This window comes from Rhizophagus irregularis, chromosome 31 (genome assembly GCF_026210795.1).
Source record: "Rhizophagus irregularis chromosome 31, complete sequence".
NCBI lineage: Eukaryota > Fungi > Glomeromycota > Glomeromycetes > Glomerales > Glomeraceae > Rhizophagus > Rhizophagus irregularis.
In genome coordinates this window covers 66,030-83,843 of record NC_089459.1, presented here as the reverse complement: position 1 = coordinate 83,843, position 17,814 = coordinate 66,030, and the positions used below count along the sequence as shown (strand labels likewise).

General features: G+C 28.8%; 3 protein-coding genes across 3 annotated transcripts; 2 read left to right on the top strand and 1 right to left on the bottom strand.

Annotated features, from left to right (window-relative positions):
* Positions 1 to 8,218: 8,218 nt before the first annotated feature.
* Positions 8,219 to 10,024, top strand: OCT59_022124 (uncharacterized protein; the record flags this gene model as incomplete). The annotated part of the gene is made up of 2 exons (XM_066144616.1): positions 8,219 to 8,873; positions 9,027 to 10,024. The coding sequence occupies 2 exons, from the start codon at positions 8,219 to 8,221 to the stop codon at positions 10,022 to 10,024; spliced, it is 1,653 nt and encodes a 550-aa protein (XP_066006060.1).
* A 1,718-nt stretch (positions 10,025 to 11,742) lies between these two features.
* Positions 11,743 to 12,821, bottom strand: OCT59_022123 (uncharacterized protein; the record flags this gene model as incomplete). The annotated part of the gene is made up of 7 exons (XM_066144615.1): positions 11,743 to 11,804; positions 11,887 to 11,953; positions 12,111 to 12,131; positions 12,203 to 12,225; positions 12,409 to 12,431; positions 12,514 to 12,536; positions 12,819 to 12,821. 7 exons carry the CDS (start codon positions 12,819 to 12,821, stop codon positions 11,743 to 11,745), a joined length of 222 nt encoding a protein of 73 aa, XP_066006059.1.
* Positions 12,822 to 17,206: 4,385 nt separating this feature from the next.
* Positions 17,207 to 17,425, top strand: OCT59_022122 (uncharacterized protein; the record flags this gene model as incomplete). Its single annotated transcript, XM_066144614.1, has 1 exon — positions 17,207 to 17,425. The coding sequence occupies one exon, from the start codon at positions 17,207 to 17,209 to the stop codon at positions 17,423 to 17,425; it is 219 nt and encodes a 72-aa protein (XP_066006058.1).
* Between the last annotated feature and the right edge of the window lie 389 nt (positions 17,426 to 17,814).

Sequence of the window (17,814 nt, the reverse complement as noted above, 5' to 3'; positions counted from 1 at the left end):
ACACTTTTCTCTTGTCTTTTATATTAACACTTTACGGTACACTAGTCAAAAAAGGAATATTCGGCCTTAGCAAAATTCGGCCTATATTCAACTAAAATTAAAAATTCGACCTTAATTAGCAATGATCTATGATTAGGACATTGGTCGAATAACTAGCCATGTTGGTCGAATAGCCACGTTACGCATTACGCATATCAAAAGTTTAAAAAAGAATCTTATGCATTCTTTTTTAAACTTTTATTTCTTCTTTTCCTCGTCCTTTGGCTCTATAGGCGCAGAAAAAAACAAAAAAAATTATTTTATTTTATTTTTTTTAAAATTTTAAATGTGGCCCTTCCCTTTTCGTAGTAATTCTATGGGAATGCCAGTCAAAACTACGTACCGGACTTTAGATAATAAGGTAAATGGGAAGGGAAAGCCATTTTTTTTACTTTAGAAACGTTTTAACGTCTTTTTCTTGCAGGTATTGCCAGACGAAACGAGCTTCGTGATAATAAAAAAACTAAGATTCATAAGTAGAATCTTAGTAGTTTTTTTTTAATATTATGGAACGGTTACTAACCGTTCTTGTTTTTTTTTATAGGTTTCGGAAAAACGAAGGGAAAGGGTAAGACGAAGGGGAAAGAGTAAAATGAAGAGAAAGAGTAAGATGAAGGAAAAAGGGTAAGATGAAGAGAAAAGGGTAAGACGAAGGGAAAAGGGTAAGATGAAGGGAAAAGGGTAAGACGAAGGGAAAAGGGTAAGACGAAGGGGAAAGAGTAAAACGAAGAGAAAAGGGTAAGACGAAAGGAAAGAGTAAAACGAAGGGAAAGGGTAAGATGAAGGGAAAAGGGTAAGACGAAGGAAAAGAGTAAAACGAAGGTAAAACGAAGAGAAAAGATTAAAACGAAGGGAAAGGGTAAGACGAAGGAGAAAGAGTAAAATGAAGGGAAAGAGTAAGACGAAGGGAAAAGGGTAAGACGAAGGGGAAAACGAAAGGAAAAGAGAAAATGAAAGGAAAGGGTAAAACAAAAGGGGAAAATGAAAGTAAATGGGACGGAAAAGGAGTACTTTTTTAAGATTCGTAAGTATTATATTATGAATCTTAAATTTTTTTTTTCTTTTTTATTATTATGGAACAGTTTACTAACCGTTCCTTTCTTTTTTTATAGGTTCGGGTGACTTCCGACGAATGGAAAACCAAGATTTGTAAGTAAGTACGAATCTTGGTTTATTTTTTTTTCTTTTTTTTAAAAAATATTACGAACGTTACTAATAACCGTTCTTTTCTATTTTTTAGGTTTCGGGTGGGCTTCCGAAGAAGGAAAACCAAGAAACCAAGATTCGTAAGTAAGTACGAATCTTGGTTTATCTTTTTTTCTTTTTTTTAAAAAAATATTACGAATGGTTACTAATAACCATTCTTTTCTATTTTTTAGGTTTCGGGTGGGCTTCTGAAGAAGGAAAACCAAGAAACCAAGATTCATAAGTAAGTAAGAATCTTGGTTTATCTTTTTTTCTTTTTTTAAAAAAATATTACGAACGGTTACTAATAACCGTTCTTTTCTATTTTTTAGGTTTCGGGCAAATCAGGGCATGAAAGAAGGAAAACCAAGCCAATTCGTGTGTAAGTACGAATCTTGGTTTATCTTTTTTCTTTTTTTTAAAAAAAATATTACGAACAATTACTAATAACCGTTCTTTTCTATTTTTTAGGTTTCGGGTGGGCTTCCGAAGAAGGAAAACCAAGAAACCAAGATTCGTAAATAAGTACGAATCTTGGTTTATCTTTTTTTCTTTTTTTTAAAAAATATTACGAACGGTTACTAATAACCGTTCTTTTCTATTTTTTAGGTTTCGGGTGGGCTTCCGAAGAAAGAAAACCAAGAAACCAAGATTCGTAAGTAAGTACGAATCTTGGTTTATCTTTTTTTCTTTTTTTTAAAAAAATATTACGAACGGTTACTAATAACCGTTCTTTTCTATTTTTAGGTTTCGGGTGGGAGCTCCAGAAGAAGGAAAACCAAGAAACCAAGATTCGTAAGTAAGTACAAATCTTGGTTTATCTTTTTTCTTTTTTTTAAAAAAATATTACGAACGGTTACTAATAACCGTTCTTTTCTATTTTTTAGGTTTCGGGTGGGCTTCCGAAGAAGGAAAACCAAGAAACCAAGATTCGTAAGTAAGTACGAATCTTGGTTCTTTTTTTTTGTTTTTTTTTAATATATGAACGGTTTACTAACCGTTTTTTTCTATTTTTTAGGTTTCGGGTGGGCTTTCGAAGAAGGAAAACCAAGAAACCAAGATTCGTAAGTAAGTACGAATCTTGGTTCTTTTTTTTGTTTTTTTTTAATATATGAACGGTTTACTAACCGTTCTTTTCTTTTTTTTTATAGCTAGTTCAGGTGGGAGCCAAACGCAAAACCCAAAGATTCGTAAGTACGAATCTTTAATTTTTTTATTTTTTATTATTACGAATGGTTTATTAACCATTCTTTTTTTTTTATAGCTAGTTCGGGTGGGCTTCCGAAAAACGAAAACCCAAAGATTCGTACTACCCAAAGATTTGTAAGTACGAATCTTTAATCTTTTTTTTATTTATTATTATTACGAATGGTTTATTAACCATTCTTTTCCACAAGTCGAAATTAGTTAAATAGGGTATCAATAGGTTATCAATAGGTTATCAATCGGCTATCAATAGGCTACCCTATTGGTAGCCTATTGAACTTGCGCCATAATCCGTCACCAATCGGGCAGGCTGATTGTTAGCCAATTAATAACTTATTGATAACCTATTAGTATCCTATTGGTATTTTTATCAAATTGGTTATCAATAAAGTATTAATAGGTTTTCAATAGGTTATCAATCAGCCTGCCCGATTGGTGATGGATTATGGCGCAAGTTCAATAGGCTACCAATAGGGTAGCCTATTGATAGCCGATTGATAACCTATTGATAACCTATTGATACCCTATTTAACTAATTTCGACCTGTGTTCTTTTTTTTTATAGCTAGTTCAGGTGGGCTTCCGAAGAACGAAAATCCAAAGATAAAGATTCGTAAGTACAGTACGAATCTTTATATATTTTTTATTTTTATTTTTTTTTATCATTTTGGAACGGTTTACTAACCGTTCCTTTCTTTTTTTATAGGTTCGGGCGGGCTTTTGTGTGGAAAAACCAAGATTCGTAAGTACGAATCTTGGTTTAATTTTTTTTAATTTTTTTTTTTAATATTAATGAACGGTTACTAATAACCGTTCTTTCTTTTTTTAGGATCGGGTGGAGCAAATTTCTCTGACCTTCAAATGGAAAAGAAGAACCAAGATTCGTAAGTACGAATCTTGGTTTATTTTTTTGATTTTTTTTTTAATATTATTATGAACAGTTACTAATAACTGTTCTTTTCTTTTCTTTTTAGGTCTCGGGTGTCTCAGGTGTCTTCTGAAGAACGGAAAAAACTAAAGATTCGTAAGTAAGTACGAATCTTGGTTTTTTTTCTTATTTTTTTTAATATTATGAACGGTTACTAACCGTTCTTCTCTTTTTTTTATAGGTTCGGGTGGATTGCTAAAGAACAATCAAAGATTCATATATACGAATACATGAATCATATAATTGTGGAATTGTATTTGAATTAGCAATATTTTTTGTAAATTAGATAGATGCAATAATAATAATATAATTATAAAGTATTTAAGTATTAATAAATACATTTATTTAATAAATTTGATAAAAAAAATCAAAATAAATTCATAAATAAATGGGTTGTTATTAGACCATAATTCAGCTTAAAGTTTTAAGGTCGAATATTAGTCAATTTAAGCCTAAATAATGGTCGAATAATTGGTCCGAATTTGGGACGATTGGCACCCTAAATGCGCCCAAAAATTTGACCTCAATTTGACACAGGTTAGACCATCATTCGACCTATATTCGACCTGGTCAAATTTAGGCCGAATTGTCCTTTTTCGACTAGTGGTATTTTGTTCGTCTCATCTTTTCTCTTTTTAAAGTATACTTTAATTATCTTTTTACAATATTAACAATACTTTGGGACACTTTAGTTTATATATTCAACATAGTAAAACACCCACATACGAAAAGCAAGAATAAAAAAAGAATAAAGAAAAGAAAATGTATCCACCACTCACATACGAAAGAAAAGAATAAAAGAAAGGAAAAATGTACCCACTTAACCATATACAAAAGAGAAAAAGCCGTTTTTTAAATAAATAGTGGAGCTGTTAAACAAGGTATGAAAATAGGATATACGCGTATTTTTCATATTTTTTTTACAATATGTTGTAGTTTGAGTATTTTTTTGTTAGACTGTGGTATAAATGTGAATATATTTTTCAACGGCCATGTATCTATTGCTTGTTAAATATATTTGCAATTTCTTTGTTAGACTGTGGTATTACAATATGAAGTGTGAATATATTTTTCAATGGCTATGTATCTATTGCTTGTTAAATATATTTGCAATTTCTTTTGTAATATTTGCTTTAGCCTGGAAGAAAATGTTGTAAAATAGAGCTGGATATTTATGCCATTTTCCGCCTTCCAATTACTTTGTCCGGGGGTAGCCTGACAATTTGTCATTATCTGTCAGTCGTAGCAACCAGCATTTTTTTACAATATTATGATTTTAAGAAACAAAATACTCTCAAAAAAATTTAAAGAAAGAACTAACTTAAAAATATTATCATTTTTATTATTCTTTACAAAATCCCGGAATTACCTGCTCTAACTATTATCCCAAGGTTATGTATTAAATTTTAAATATATTTTACAAAGAATACATTTTATTAATCATGATTGTTTTATATATATATATATATATTTTAAAATTGAAAATGACGTATCCATCCACTCACATACGAAAAGAAAAGAATAAAAAAGAGAAGAAAAGAATAAAAAAAAAAGGAAGAAAAGAAACGTACTCCACTTACCCATAATAATCCACTAATAAAAAATTATTATTATTAATGTATAATAAATAATAAACATATATTACAATAAAAATATTTTTGTGATGTTAATTCAGTATTGATATAATATCATTACGATGTAGTTACGATATTAAATAAATGTAAAACATTTTTTGTAATATTAATTCGATATTAATATGATATTATTATGATGTAGTTACGATATCAAATAAAATTGTAATATTAATTCAATGTTAATACGACATCACTACGATGTGGCTACGATATCAAACAGATGTAAAATATTTTTGCAATATTAATTCGATGTTAATATGATATCACTACGATGTGGTTACGATATCAAATAAAATGTCAAATATTTTGTAATATTAATTCAATATTAATACGACATCACTACGATGTAGCAAATAGATGTAAAATATTTTTGCAATATTAATTCGATATTAATATGATATCACTACGATGTGGTTACGATATCAAATAAAATGTCAAATATTTTGTAATATTAATTCAATGTTAATACAATATCACTACGACATGCCGTGGTTATGATATCAAATAAAATGTCAAATATTTTGTAATATTAATTCAATGTTAATATGACATCACTACGATGTGGTTACGATATCAAATAAAATGTCAAATATCTTTGCAATATTAATTCGATGTTAATATGATATCACTATGATGTGGTTACAATATCAAATAAAATGTCAAATATTTTGTAATATTAATTCAATGTTAATACAATATCACTATGACATGGTTACGATTAGAGGCTCCGCATTGGGTCGGGTCGGGTCGGGTTACCTGGTTAACCCGAACTGAAATTTTTTTTCAGGTCAGGTCGGGTCGGGTAAACCGTTCTGACCCGACCCGACCCATTTGACCTGAAAGTATTCGGGTCACTTTGGGTAACTCGGGTTACCTGAAGTTTTATTATTAAATATTGTAAAAAAACATTTTGTAACATTTTTTACTTTTTGTTTTTATATATAAAATGCCGAAACTATTTGTTTCGGCGTTTTTCCTTTTGATTTTACATGTAAAAATGCTGAAACTGATAGTTTCGGCATTTTTTTTCGATTTTACATGTAAAAACGCTGGAATAATTAGTTCTGGCATTTTTCTTTTTGATTTCGCATGTAAAAACGCCGAAACAGATAGTTTTAGCGTTTTTTTTTGATTTTACATGTAAAAGCGCCGGAATAATTTGTTCTGGCATTTTTCTTTTTGATTTTACATGTAAAAACGCTGAAACAGATAGTTTCGGCATTTTTTTTTCGATTTTACATGTAAAAACGCCAGAATAATTAGTTCTGGCGTTTTTCTTTTTGATTATACATGTAAAAACGCCAAAACAGATAGTTTCAGCGTTTTTTTTAGATTTTACATGTAAAAGCGCCGGAATAATTTGTTCTGGCGTCTTTCTTTTTGATCTTACATGTAAAAATGCCGAAACTGATAGTTTTAGCATTTTTTTTCGATTTTACATGTAAAAACGCCGGAATAATTAATTCCGGCGTTCTTCTTTTTGATTTTACATGTAAAAATGCTGAAACTGATAGTTTCGGCATTTTTTTTCGATTTTACATGTAAAAACGCCGGAATCATTAGTTCCAGCGTTTTTCCTTTGATTTTACATGTAAAAACGCTGAAACTGATAGTTTCGGCGTTTTTTTTCGATTTTACATGTAAAAACGCCGGAATAATTAGTTCCAGCATTTTTCTTTTTGATTTTACATGTAAAAACGCCGAAACTGATAGTTTCGGCATTTTTTTTTGATTTTACATGTAAAAAATGCTGGAATAATTAGTTCCGGCATTTTTCTTTTTGATTTTACATGTAAAAATGCCAAAACTGATAGTTTCGGCATTTTTTTTCGATTTTACATGTAAAAACGCTGGAATAATTAGTTCTGGCATTTTTCTTTTTGATTTTACATGTAAAAACGCCAAAACTGATAGTTTCGGCGTTTTTTTTCGATTTTACATGTAAAAATGCCGGAATCATTAATTCTGGCGTTTTTCTTTTGATTTTACATGTAAAAATGCTGAAACTGATGGTTTCGGCGTTTTTCATTTGATTTTACATGTAAAAATGCCGAAACTGATAGTTTCGGCGTTTTTTTTTCGATTTTACATGTAAAAATGCTGGAATAATTAGTTCCGGCGTTCTTCTTTTTGATTTTACATGTAAAAACGCCGAAAACTGATCTAGTTTCGGCATTTTTTTTCGATTGTACATGTAAAAATGCCAGAATCATTATAAGTTTTGGCGTTATTTAATTTATTTGACCCAAATATATGTCGGGTCGAACGGGTCGGGTCGGGTACCGACCAGCACTGACCCGACCCGTGTCAGGTCATGAATTTGATGACCTGACCTGAATATTTCGGGTCAACCCGTCGGGTCACCCGATCTGTCGGGTCAGGTTGCGGAGCTCTAGTTACGATATCAAATAAATGTCAAATATTTTTGTAATATTAATTCAATGTTAATACGACATCACTACGATATGGTTATGTGATAATATTTACATCGCATAATGATCGCAGCAATATCGCAGAGATATCGAACTAATCAATATCAAATAAATACAGTTACGACTAACTTAACGATGTCGAATCTATTTTTTATCAAAATATCGTAATGATATCGTAATGATATCATTGCGATATCTAATCAATATCGATTGTAAATTCCAAGTTTCAGCAAAGTCTTTTTTTTTCCTTTAAAAATTCGATGGATTTGTTAAAATCCATGTGTTCAATATTTTTGTTCATTTGAAATGCGATTTGATTCTTTTTTTTGAAAGTTTTTTTTATTTATTTATTAATTTGATCGTGAATCAATTCACTTTAACTTCCCAGAATGATAAAAAATTTAATATAGACGACTTAAATAATAATAATAATTTTTATTGAAAAAGATAACTGACAAATTTTTTCTTGCCTAAAAATAATATTTAAATAATTATTATTATAAAATTACATAAACGTTATCATACATAATTAAAGTGACTCTGTAACGCATGACACATAAGCACGTTATCAATTGCAAATAATAATAATAAAAATGAACAACTATAGTTTTGAGGTTCTTGATTATAGATATTAAATGTTAAAGTAGTGTGGATTCCATCAATGTGCAAGACGGTGTTGATGCAACAGTTCAAATAGACGACCCACCATCAAAATTTGTATCAGTCAATAATCTAAATCTTAAAGATAAATTGTTAAACATTCGTCATAAACTTGTACAAAATAGCAAAGTCAAAATGAATCATACATTTTCATTTGCAAATAAGATCAATAATAATGATAATAAAAGTAAAAGTTCGTTAGCTGTAATAGCAAGAGAAGATGAAGAAAATATAATTTTAGAAAAAATTATGGACAAAAAAATTATGTTTTTATATTTAAAATCAGAATCAGAACCTGATTGGAAGTTTTTGAAAGATAAGCTTAAACTAGAATATGGATGTACTGAAACTTTAGGAAAAGCTAATAAGAGAGCTTTTACAATAGTGAGTTGCGAAATGAATGAAATCATTGATGGATATGAAAATAATATAATTCAAATTGATTTGGAAGAAAATAAGATTATAAAGAATGATTTTCTTTTAATCGCAGATATTGATATTCCAAATTTTACAAAATTGGGAGTATCAATCAAAAGTTCAGATATAAAAAATTCTAATATTATAACTAGTTTAACTTATAACATTATTGAATACAAAAAAGTGTCTTTAAAATTTAAATTAGAACCAACTACTGAGTTCATTAAAGCAGTTAAAGATGTAATAGATTCTAAAGATCCTAGAAAATTTAAGGATGTCATAAATGATTTTGGTCAATTTATTCCAAAAGAAGTTGTTTTAGGTAGTGGAAAAGCATATTTCATTGCAAGAGAAAATTCTGAAGATTATGCTGGTGAATATACTAAAAATATAGGTTATTAGACTTCAAACATTAAAATTGAAAAAAACTCTTCAAAATCATTAAGCAGAAATAATTTTTCAAAACAACAAAGCTTTAAATTATTTGGAGAAAAACTATTTAGTTCTAACAGCTTTAATGAGTCAGATTGGATTGAAACTTTAAATGATTATAAATATTGGAGTTGCATAAAATTAAAAGATCCAGTTAATATTTTTCAACTTATATCTAAAAATTTACGTAAACGAATCTTATCATTTGTTGGAAAAAAAATTCTTTTTACAAGTATTGAAGAATATTCTTATAAAATGCCTGAATCTGGAAGTAAGTTGATAAACATTCCAGAAAATATTTTAGAAATTCTTCAAAATAAAGAAGCTAATTGTAACATCTTTGCAACAGTTATTGATAAAAAAGAAAAGGATGTTTTTAGTTATCAAATAATTTGGCCACCAAATGAAGATCCAAGACTTATAATTCATTGTATTCAAAAAAAGTTTAGAAAGCGTGAATGTAAATTGAAAATTAAGTGGATGATTGTTGGTTATGATACAAATTTTGATTTTAATCATTCAGATTTTAACACCAAATTGAAAGTTCTAAAAAATGATTTTAATGCATTAAATTGCCAAGCTATATCTGAATCATTAGATTTGGAATATAATCCATCAATTCTTTGTTTTGGAATTCCAGTATTAAGCAATTTGGATTCTTCAAACAATTCTTTAGTTATTGGACATCACTTTATTAATGATAGAGAAAATAGAAAAGTTGGATCATATATATTTTCTTATTGTTTAGAAAAAAATCATTATGTTAACTTACCTAATTTTACATTTTATACACTTATCTCAAAATATCCCAATTCTGATAATTATGGAATTTCAACCTTCCAACATACTAGTAAGACAAAAAAACTGCTCAACTTTATTAAATTCAATTCTCTAGAATCAAAACCAAAATTTTTTAGTTTGTATTCTGCAGCAAACAATTATGGTCCAATTTTCTTAAAACAAAAAGCTAGCGAAATTAAAGTTAAATACATTAATGTTAATTGTAATCAAGATAATTGTATTTGTAAAAGATTAATGAAATTAGAAAATAGTTTGAAATATGCATTCTTTGATCCAAAGAATTCGAATTAAGTTATTTTCTTATTTATCTAATCGAAATTTAAAAAATTTATGAAAAAAAGTATGATTAAGAAAAAAAATAGTAAGATGATGAAATATACGAATATAATTTTTATTTATTTATTTGTAAGATATAATTTATAAGATCAAATTATGAAATTTATGAAATACGAATATTTTTAACAGTAATATGTCGCTTATTAATTTTGTTTAATTAATGTACTTAAGATTTTAGTATTTTAAATATTATTGTTCATCTCCGCATGAAAAAATTGTTTTTTATTATCTAAATTTTGTTTTGTGTTTCGTTTTCATTTTATGAAAGAATTTAATTTACATTATGAACCAAGAGCGAAAATTTTATGTAAAAATCTACTATTTCTAACTTGCTGGGACCTCTGTTAATCCATACTTATCGTTATCCTCTTCTATTATAAAATAATCATAAAAATAAATTTATTAAACTAATTTTAAAAAAATCTTTTCAGATACTCTCCGGCTTTACAACTCTAAAACTAATTGTAGTTCCAAGTGACGAAACTATTAGATTCATATCTAATAGACGTGTAAAAAAAAATCGCTTGTTAATCTAAATTCCTATTTTTAATTTTTTTAAAAAATATTTTTTGTATACCTACATTATCTACTATATATCAGAGCAAATCTTATTGTAGGTCATAATTCTGTTTCAACGATACCTCGAGATATTACATACCCAACAGTCAACAGAATTGGCTAAGAAGGATAAATAATTTAAGTAAATCTTTGTTAATAAAACGTTAATTTCCTGAGATTCAAAGTAACTTCTTATTTAGAAAGTGTATACCTATAAGTTGAATGATTGTATGTTTGTATAGTCATGTAGAAAGAAAAAAAAACAACGTATTCCACAAAAACCATTACATTATTAATCCTTTATCTCATCCAGTTCGTCCTTGTGTCACTTATAAAAGTTTATCAATTAGTTTGGTGACAAATGAATGGATAAGAGGCTGTTTATTTTAAAAAAAAATATCGTTAATATGGTAAAATTAATAATGATATATTGCGGGGCGGGAGACGAGAGAAAAAAAACTTACTACTATAAAATGCAAATGCGACCCAGGAGAGAAAGAAAATAAATAAGGAACAATAAGAAATGATGAAAACAGTAAGATCTTTTATATAATCATTGTTCATAAATTTGAGCATAAGGGCACCTTAGCCATATCTTGCTGAGGATTCAGCTAAATTTGAATACTTAATAACTTAGACAGCCATTATTCATTATTAATGTGATAAGTCACTATCGATGTAGTATTCCTTGGCATATTCGTTAAGAATGCGTCCATCTTCCGCCTTTCATTACTATTCCAGCTTTAAGAATCAGTTTCTAAATTCTTAAACTGTTCTCATTATCATCATCATAGCATAACATAGCATGACTTCATTCATCTAGTATACCTTCTGGCTTCACTAATTTTTTCTCTATAAATTGACGTAATTTTGATGTAATGTAATCAAAATGTGAAAATTAGCAATTCATAGTGCCAAATCGCACACACCAAAAGACATAATCCACTTCATTCTTACCTTCTGTAATAAAGTCGTATTTCTAGAGTATGATTTGTTAGATATGATAATGAATTCCTGCATTACTCGTTACTGCCAACTTTCTGAAACAAGTTGCGTGAATAGTAGTTGAACGGCCATTTAAATTGCTTACACAGATAGGGCCTTTTTGTAGTTCCTTAATTAGAACTTTTGGTTAAAAGTGCATTATGGTATATAATCTTCGTCTTGATCCTCATCCCTATAAAAATATAGGAGAAAATATTAACAAATACAAGGATATAAATAACATATATAAAAGTCTGATTAAAATAAATCAATACCTATAGTATCATTTGATACAAATATTTTTTTTTTTTGAATTATGCAACTTTGATCAGGATGGAACGTCTTGCTTATTATTAGAATAATTTTAATAATTTTGAGTCTTTCATAAATCCTTCATTAAGAATAAAGAATAAAAAAAGATTGATTTAATAACCTAATATGTCCTTATAATGTTAAATACGTTTTTGATAAGTCTCCAAGACGATTAGCAGTATTCCACCGCCATCAAATCATGTAAATCCTAGAGAGTTAAAAAATTTTTAAATATCTCTTGAATGTGGAATCAAAGCAAAAAAATTTCTTTCAACTCACGTAACTATACAGGATCGTTAAGACTGCAATTTTCCAGATTATTTTATGTTAAAATTGTAAATGATCAAAGAAGCGCCCTTTAATATCGCATATTTGACGTTCAAATTGACATTCCCAATGAGTGTATTAAGGGAGTTATACATTTAAAGAAGATTTTATGCATTATTTTCCAATAATTCTACGAACAAGATTGCGATGACAGTAACGTTCGCTTGTACTAGTCTTGTACCTTACCAAAATAAAATGGTTGTACGAAAGTTTAATCAAACTTGAAGATTCTGTACCATAATGTTCGATTTGAGTAACTTTACCTCAAGAAGGTATTTTTTTCTACCTTATGCAATTAAAATGACGATCTGACATTCTTTGTATAAATTTGCAGTGAAAATTGAATTATGTTTAATATTATGAAAGAAATAATATTTGTATCTATTGATGACACAGTGCCGCATCGATTTATTAATACTCGTAAGAGTTTGCTATATTAGAAAACTCGATAGGAATTTATATACAAAATTTTTGTGAAACCTAGAAGGAAAAGGGGAAGTCATGGAATGGACAATCATTCAGCAATTTTGGTAATATGATTTTAAAAATTCCATATCAGGAAGCCTACCATTTAACGTACTACAAAATACTTTGTTAGAGATACAGTATATATACAGTCTTTGTTCTCATTTATTTTAAGAGAAAAAAATATCATGTCAAAGAAAAATTCTAAAATAGTGCAATAAAAGTACTTTTATTTTAAATGTTTATGTTGTTGTTACCGATAAAGAATTCATAAAGTTATAATAATCAGTTTGGAAATCACCGAACTCGAATAGTTATAACTGATCAAAGTATTTAAAATTAGAAACAATAAATTAATATTTATTGGTAGTTAATTATAGGTCAAATTTTCAAGAAAAAGATTTCGATGGAAAATCCGATAAAAAAAATTTTCTTTGGAAGAACCTTAATGAGAAAATTCTAGTATTGAAAATAATTTTTAATTCCAGAACATTCGAAACATTTACTCGGGTTTTCTTGTCGATCCCCAAAAAATTATCGTTGTATTTATAAAATAGGAAAAATATCTGTTAATTTAATGAGCTCATTTATTTCATCTGGAGGAAAGAGGAAATACCATTATTTTTCCCGGATACAGAATAAATAAATAATATTTTCGAAATAATACATTTTTTTTAAATAAAGCCACAAGTCATCATAATAATAATATTTACTTATCTTTTTTGATGAATTTCGCAAAACGAAAAGAAAAAAAAGAAAATATTCCATCAAGAAAGGTAGTGATGGGATATTTTTGGTTTCAAATTTCCTTTGTTCTTTTCGGGTAAAAATATTGTCACAGTTTCATAAATAAATTTTGTAATGATTGATGATTTAACCAAGTTTCGTTTTTGAATGGTTGGAATAATGTAATACAATGATCGTATCGTTAAGCGGATTTTTTACGAATAACAATATTTGGAGTAATCTATTTAGCGTAAATAACGTGGCAAAATTAAAGTTTAAAAAAAGAGAAAATGAAAAATAATAAATCAATTAATTTCATTTGCTATTTCAAATTTGAAATTTTAATACCCAACTTTTCTTTATTATTTTTTTTTAATAACCGAAAAAATGGGAATGGATTTTTCCTCTCAAATCAAACGCTTGGTGCAAGAACCTTTAAAAATTAAAATACGTCAAAAACATGTATATTTTTTTTTAATTGGTTGTTTCTATTTATGAATTATAAACATTTCTTGGAGTCAATGATAGCTACTATTTTTGATAATGTGGCGGTTTAGTATGTATTTTAATCGTAAGAGATCCGAAAAAAGTAATTTTAAAATGAATTGTTTGTTTTTATTTGATAATATTTTATAAAATTTATGCAACTTTCCAGGAGAAAATTATTTATAATGGATTTACTACATTTATAATTATTACAATGATTGTTATCAGGATCATACAGTATCGGCATATTAAAATCCATATTATTAAATGTATGAAAATTCTAGAATTCTAACATTCTAATAATTTTTAGTTACAGCATATGATATAAATTTAAAACAAGGTAATTATTTCCAAAAGTTAAGATAGTAAAGATACCGTAAATATTTTAAAACAGTTCATATGACTGTATAAATAAGAACAATGAATGAACAGACCAATCATCAACAATGCTTATTTATCATCATGACGTACTGTATCTCTAATATTCCTTTCTAGTTTCTATAGATAATTTTCAAAATCGAAACTATATACTGCCATTAAGTTTCAGAATTACCAAATAAGAGTTGCGGCATAGGTTGAACATGTGACGTTTTATTTTCAATAAAAACCCATTCAGAAAATAATAATTTGTTCCTAAGTTTCTTTATATGATAATTTGTTCGTTCTATTTTAATCTAATGTCATTAATTACTGTAAAGCAGAGGTAGAAATTTCTGTAAAAAATATTTTACTAATATATACAATTTAATCACGTGATCTTATGCAAATTTTATTCTAATAATATATAAATAATATTTATCGCAGTTTTCAAAATTAGTGATTATAATTACGGGAATGATTACAGGACAACATTGTCCGATTTTTGTCTATCAGATGATCTATAGGGAAGTAGCACAATTTTTGAAAAGCGCAATAATAAAGGATGGTCTTTTCACTTAGTAAATTGTAGAGAAAAAAAATATATATATTTTAAATAAAGATTAGAAATATGCAAATTGTATACGCTGAAATATATTATGTTTAGTTGGGCTTTTTATATTATTAATTAAAAAAAGAGCTAAGTTCGATTTTCTTTTAATTATAAATTAAATGGATGATCTTACTCTGAACATTTAAACCAACAGTTCAACACTTGGTTATAATAATATAATAACTTTCTCGTTATTTGGTATACTTAATGATAATATCTGCCACCAAAGAATAATAAATCACTATCGCATGTTCTTTGTTATGCCACACAGAGAAATCTAATATATTATATAATACAATGGTTTTACATATTTGAGGATATCATATCAGGTGAACGGGATTCTATGAATGGATAAACTAATTACGTATGTGTCTAGTCGTTCATGTAGAATTAGTGAAACTGGCGGTCATTATTTAGGAAATGTATTGTCCCAGATCACAATGTGTTACTATCCATAGCATAAACCTCTTTCTAGAAGTACAAAGATAATACCTTACTTGCGTAATTGCCTCATCCAGAACATCGTCTTAGAACAATTGGTTTGCTATCTTTCCTCGTATTACCACAAAATTTTTCCACCCCAGTCCCCACATGACCTTAAAAATTTGTCACCCCTCCCTGTTTTTCACTTTTACTATGTATTCCAGGGACAGATTTGTAAATCACACATTAATTGTCATATTCTTAATTTAATGCCTACCGGACGTATAATGCCGGCCAAAAATCACGTGAGGTGGAAGATTTTGTCCGGAGCGTAGCGAAGGATTTATTTTACGAAGGTCGATGACAATTAGTGTCACGTGGCGATTTCCGGTTGTCCGCACGCGTCATTTCTGATTGGTCCGCACAGCTACATCAAAAATAAACAAGTAAAAAAGTTTATGATTACCTTTTTTTTTTTAGATTTCAGCTAGTAAGTATATTTTTCTTTTAAACGACTTTCTTATTTTTTTCCTGGGGTTTCTGGATTTCTTGTACATACCGGACTGGTGAGTTGTTTTTTATTTGTTTTGCTTTAAAGAAACGTTTTTATTGTTTCATTTTTATTTTCTTTTATCTAGGAACACAGGTTTTTTGTACATGCCGGACTTTTAAAGGTAAATTGTAAGGGCTTTTCTTACTTGTTTAACCTTAAAGAAACGTTTCTAACGTTTCATTTTTCATTTTTATTTTTTTAGGGATGCCAGATTTTTTGTACAAATTAAATTTTTAAAGATATTTGGATTTTTGTACAAATCTTTCGCTCCGGACTTACAACGGTTTCCGTTTCCTAGTAATACAAAAGAAGAGGTGAGTCACTAAGTTGTTATTTTTTTAAAAAAACAATCTGACAAAGAAGTTGTATTAGCTATGGAGCTATCTAGAGATATTGTCAAGGACGAGCGATTTGTCAACACTTATATACCAAATGTTTCTGGAACCTTACAAGTATGTCAAATATTGCCGTGTTTTCTTTAAGCAAATGCCCGCATTAAATTTTATTTGATACTCCAGAAACAACCGGCAAATGATTCTAAGACAGCAGAACGGGCAACCGCGATGCCTGGGAATAGAGATAGATAGAGCGACGCTTGCGACGAGTACATTTGTGGACGGTCTCGCACTTTTTTATTCCATAAATATCGGCCAGCCTCCGAGATCATTAATATTTCTGGATCAGCAAATAGAATGGCTGTTTCAACATTTGAACCAACTCGCGATGTGGATATTGATTTTAGAAACGAGACGAAGAAGAGGATTACATACCGACAGCAATATGTGTAACTCAAGTCAAAACGACAAAAAATCTTGAAGATCCCGTTCGGGACAACATTGATAGGGACTAAGAATGCCAGAAGAAATTTAATAAGATCACGACAGGATTTCAACATGAGATACAATCGTCTCTTTCCCTGAGACGGGAACATGAATTTGATACCAAATCAAGAACGGTGGCAATTCGGGAATTGCGCAGAGACAAACGCGTTGTCCCATCTAGTGTCCTGGAGACGCGATCTAGCGATCAGATCTCGTGTAATCAATACAGAATCACAAGAAATGATACCCCCTTGCAGGAAATGTCTCCTGATTATGAAACACAGGACTCTGAAGACGTACTCCTTAATCTATTGAAACGGGATCATTCTTTTCACGAGACAAACACCAATGTCTTGTCTGTTTATGAGATTGATAAATTACGCTATTATTGGTGCATATTCCGTACTTTCATATAATGATTTAGTTTTCGGATAAAAGATCACGATGGAGTTGTATACATACGTCCCGTATATAAGAAAATAGCGTACGTACACACGAAAGAAAGATCCCTAATGAATTATCTTTTTCATCAGGAAAATCTTCGTTACGTTAATGAGCATACATGTGAATTGGTACCACTAGACGAAGCTGAACGCGAAGCTGAAGAATGGATAAAATCGTGTGAGATTGTGATTGTAACTAAAGAATCTATCAAGTCATTATTAAGGGGAGAAAAATCGAAAGGAAGTAGAAAAAAGAAGCAAAAAAAGAAAAAGAATAAAAAAAACTAATGTAAAAAAACTGATTTATGTATAATTGTAAAGTTAGGCTGTATTGCACAATTTGTTATTTAGTAATTTTACAAATTAGAATAGTTTATGCACAAGAATTATATAAAAAATATGCGAATTTAATTATACTGATGTTAAACTGAAAAATATGAATCATATCCGTTATATATAAATAGATTTTTTTCTTATACAATTTTACCATTCCAAAGAATATGGATGTGATGTGTGCGTAGATGACTTATTACTACCTTAAAGGTATGTAAATGAAAAGGTACATTTATATTTTCGAAAGTTATAATCTGAAATGAAGTTGTAGTAGATTTTCATGTTACTAATTGTGTCATTTGGAGATTTATCGAAGAGTACGAGATATCAATTTCTTCAAATGT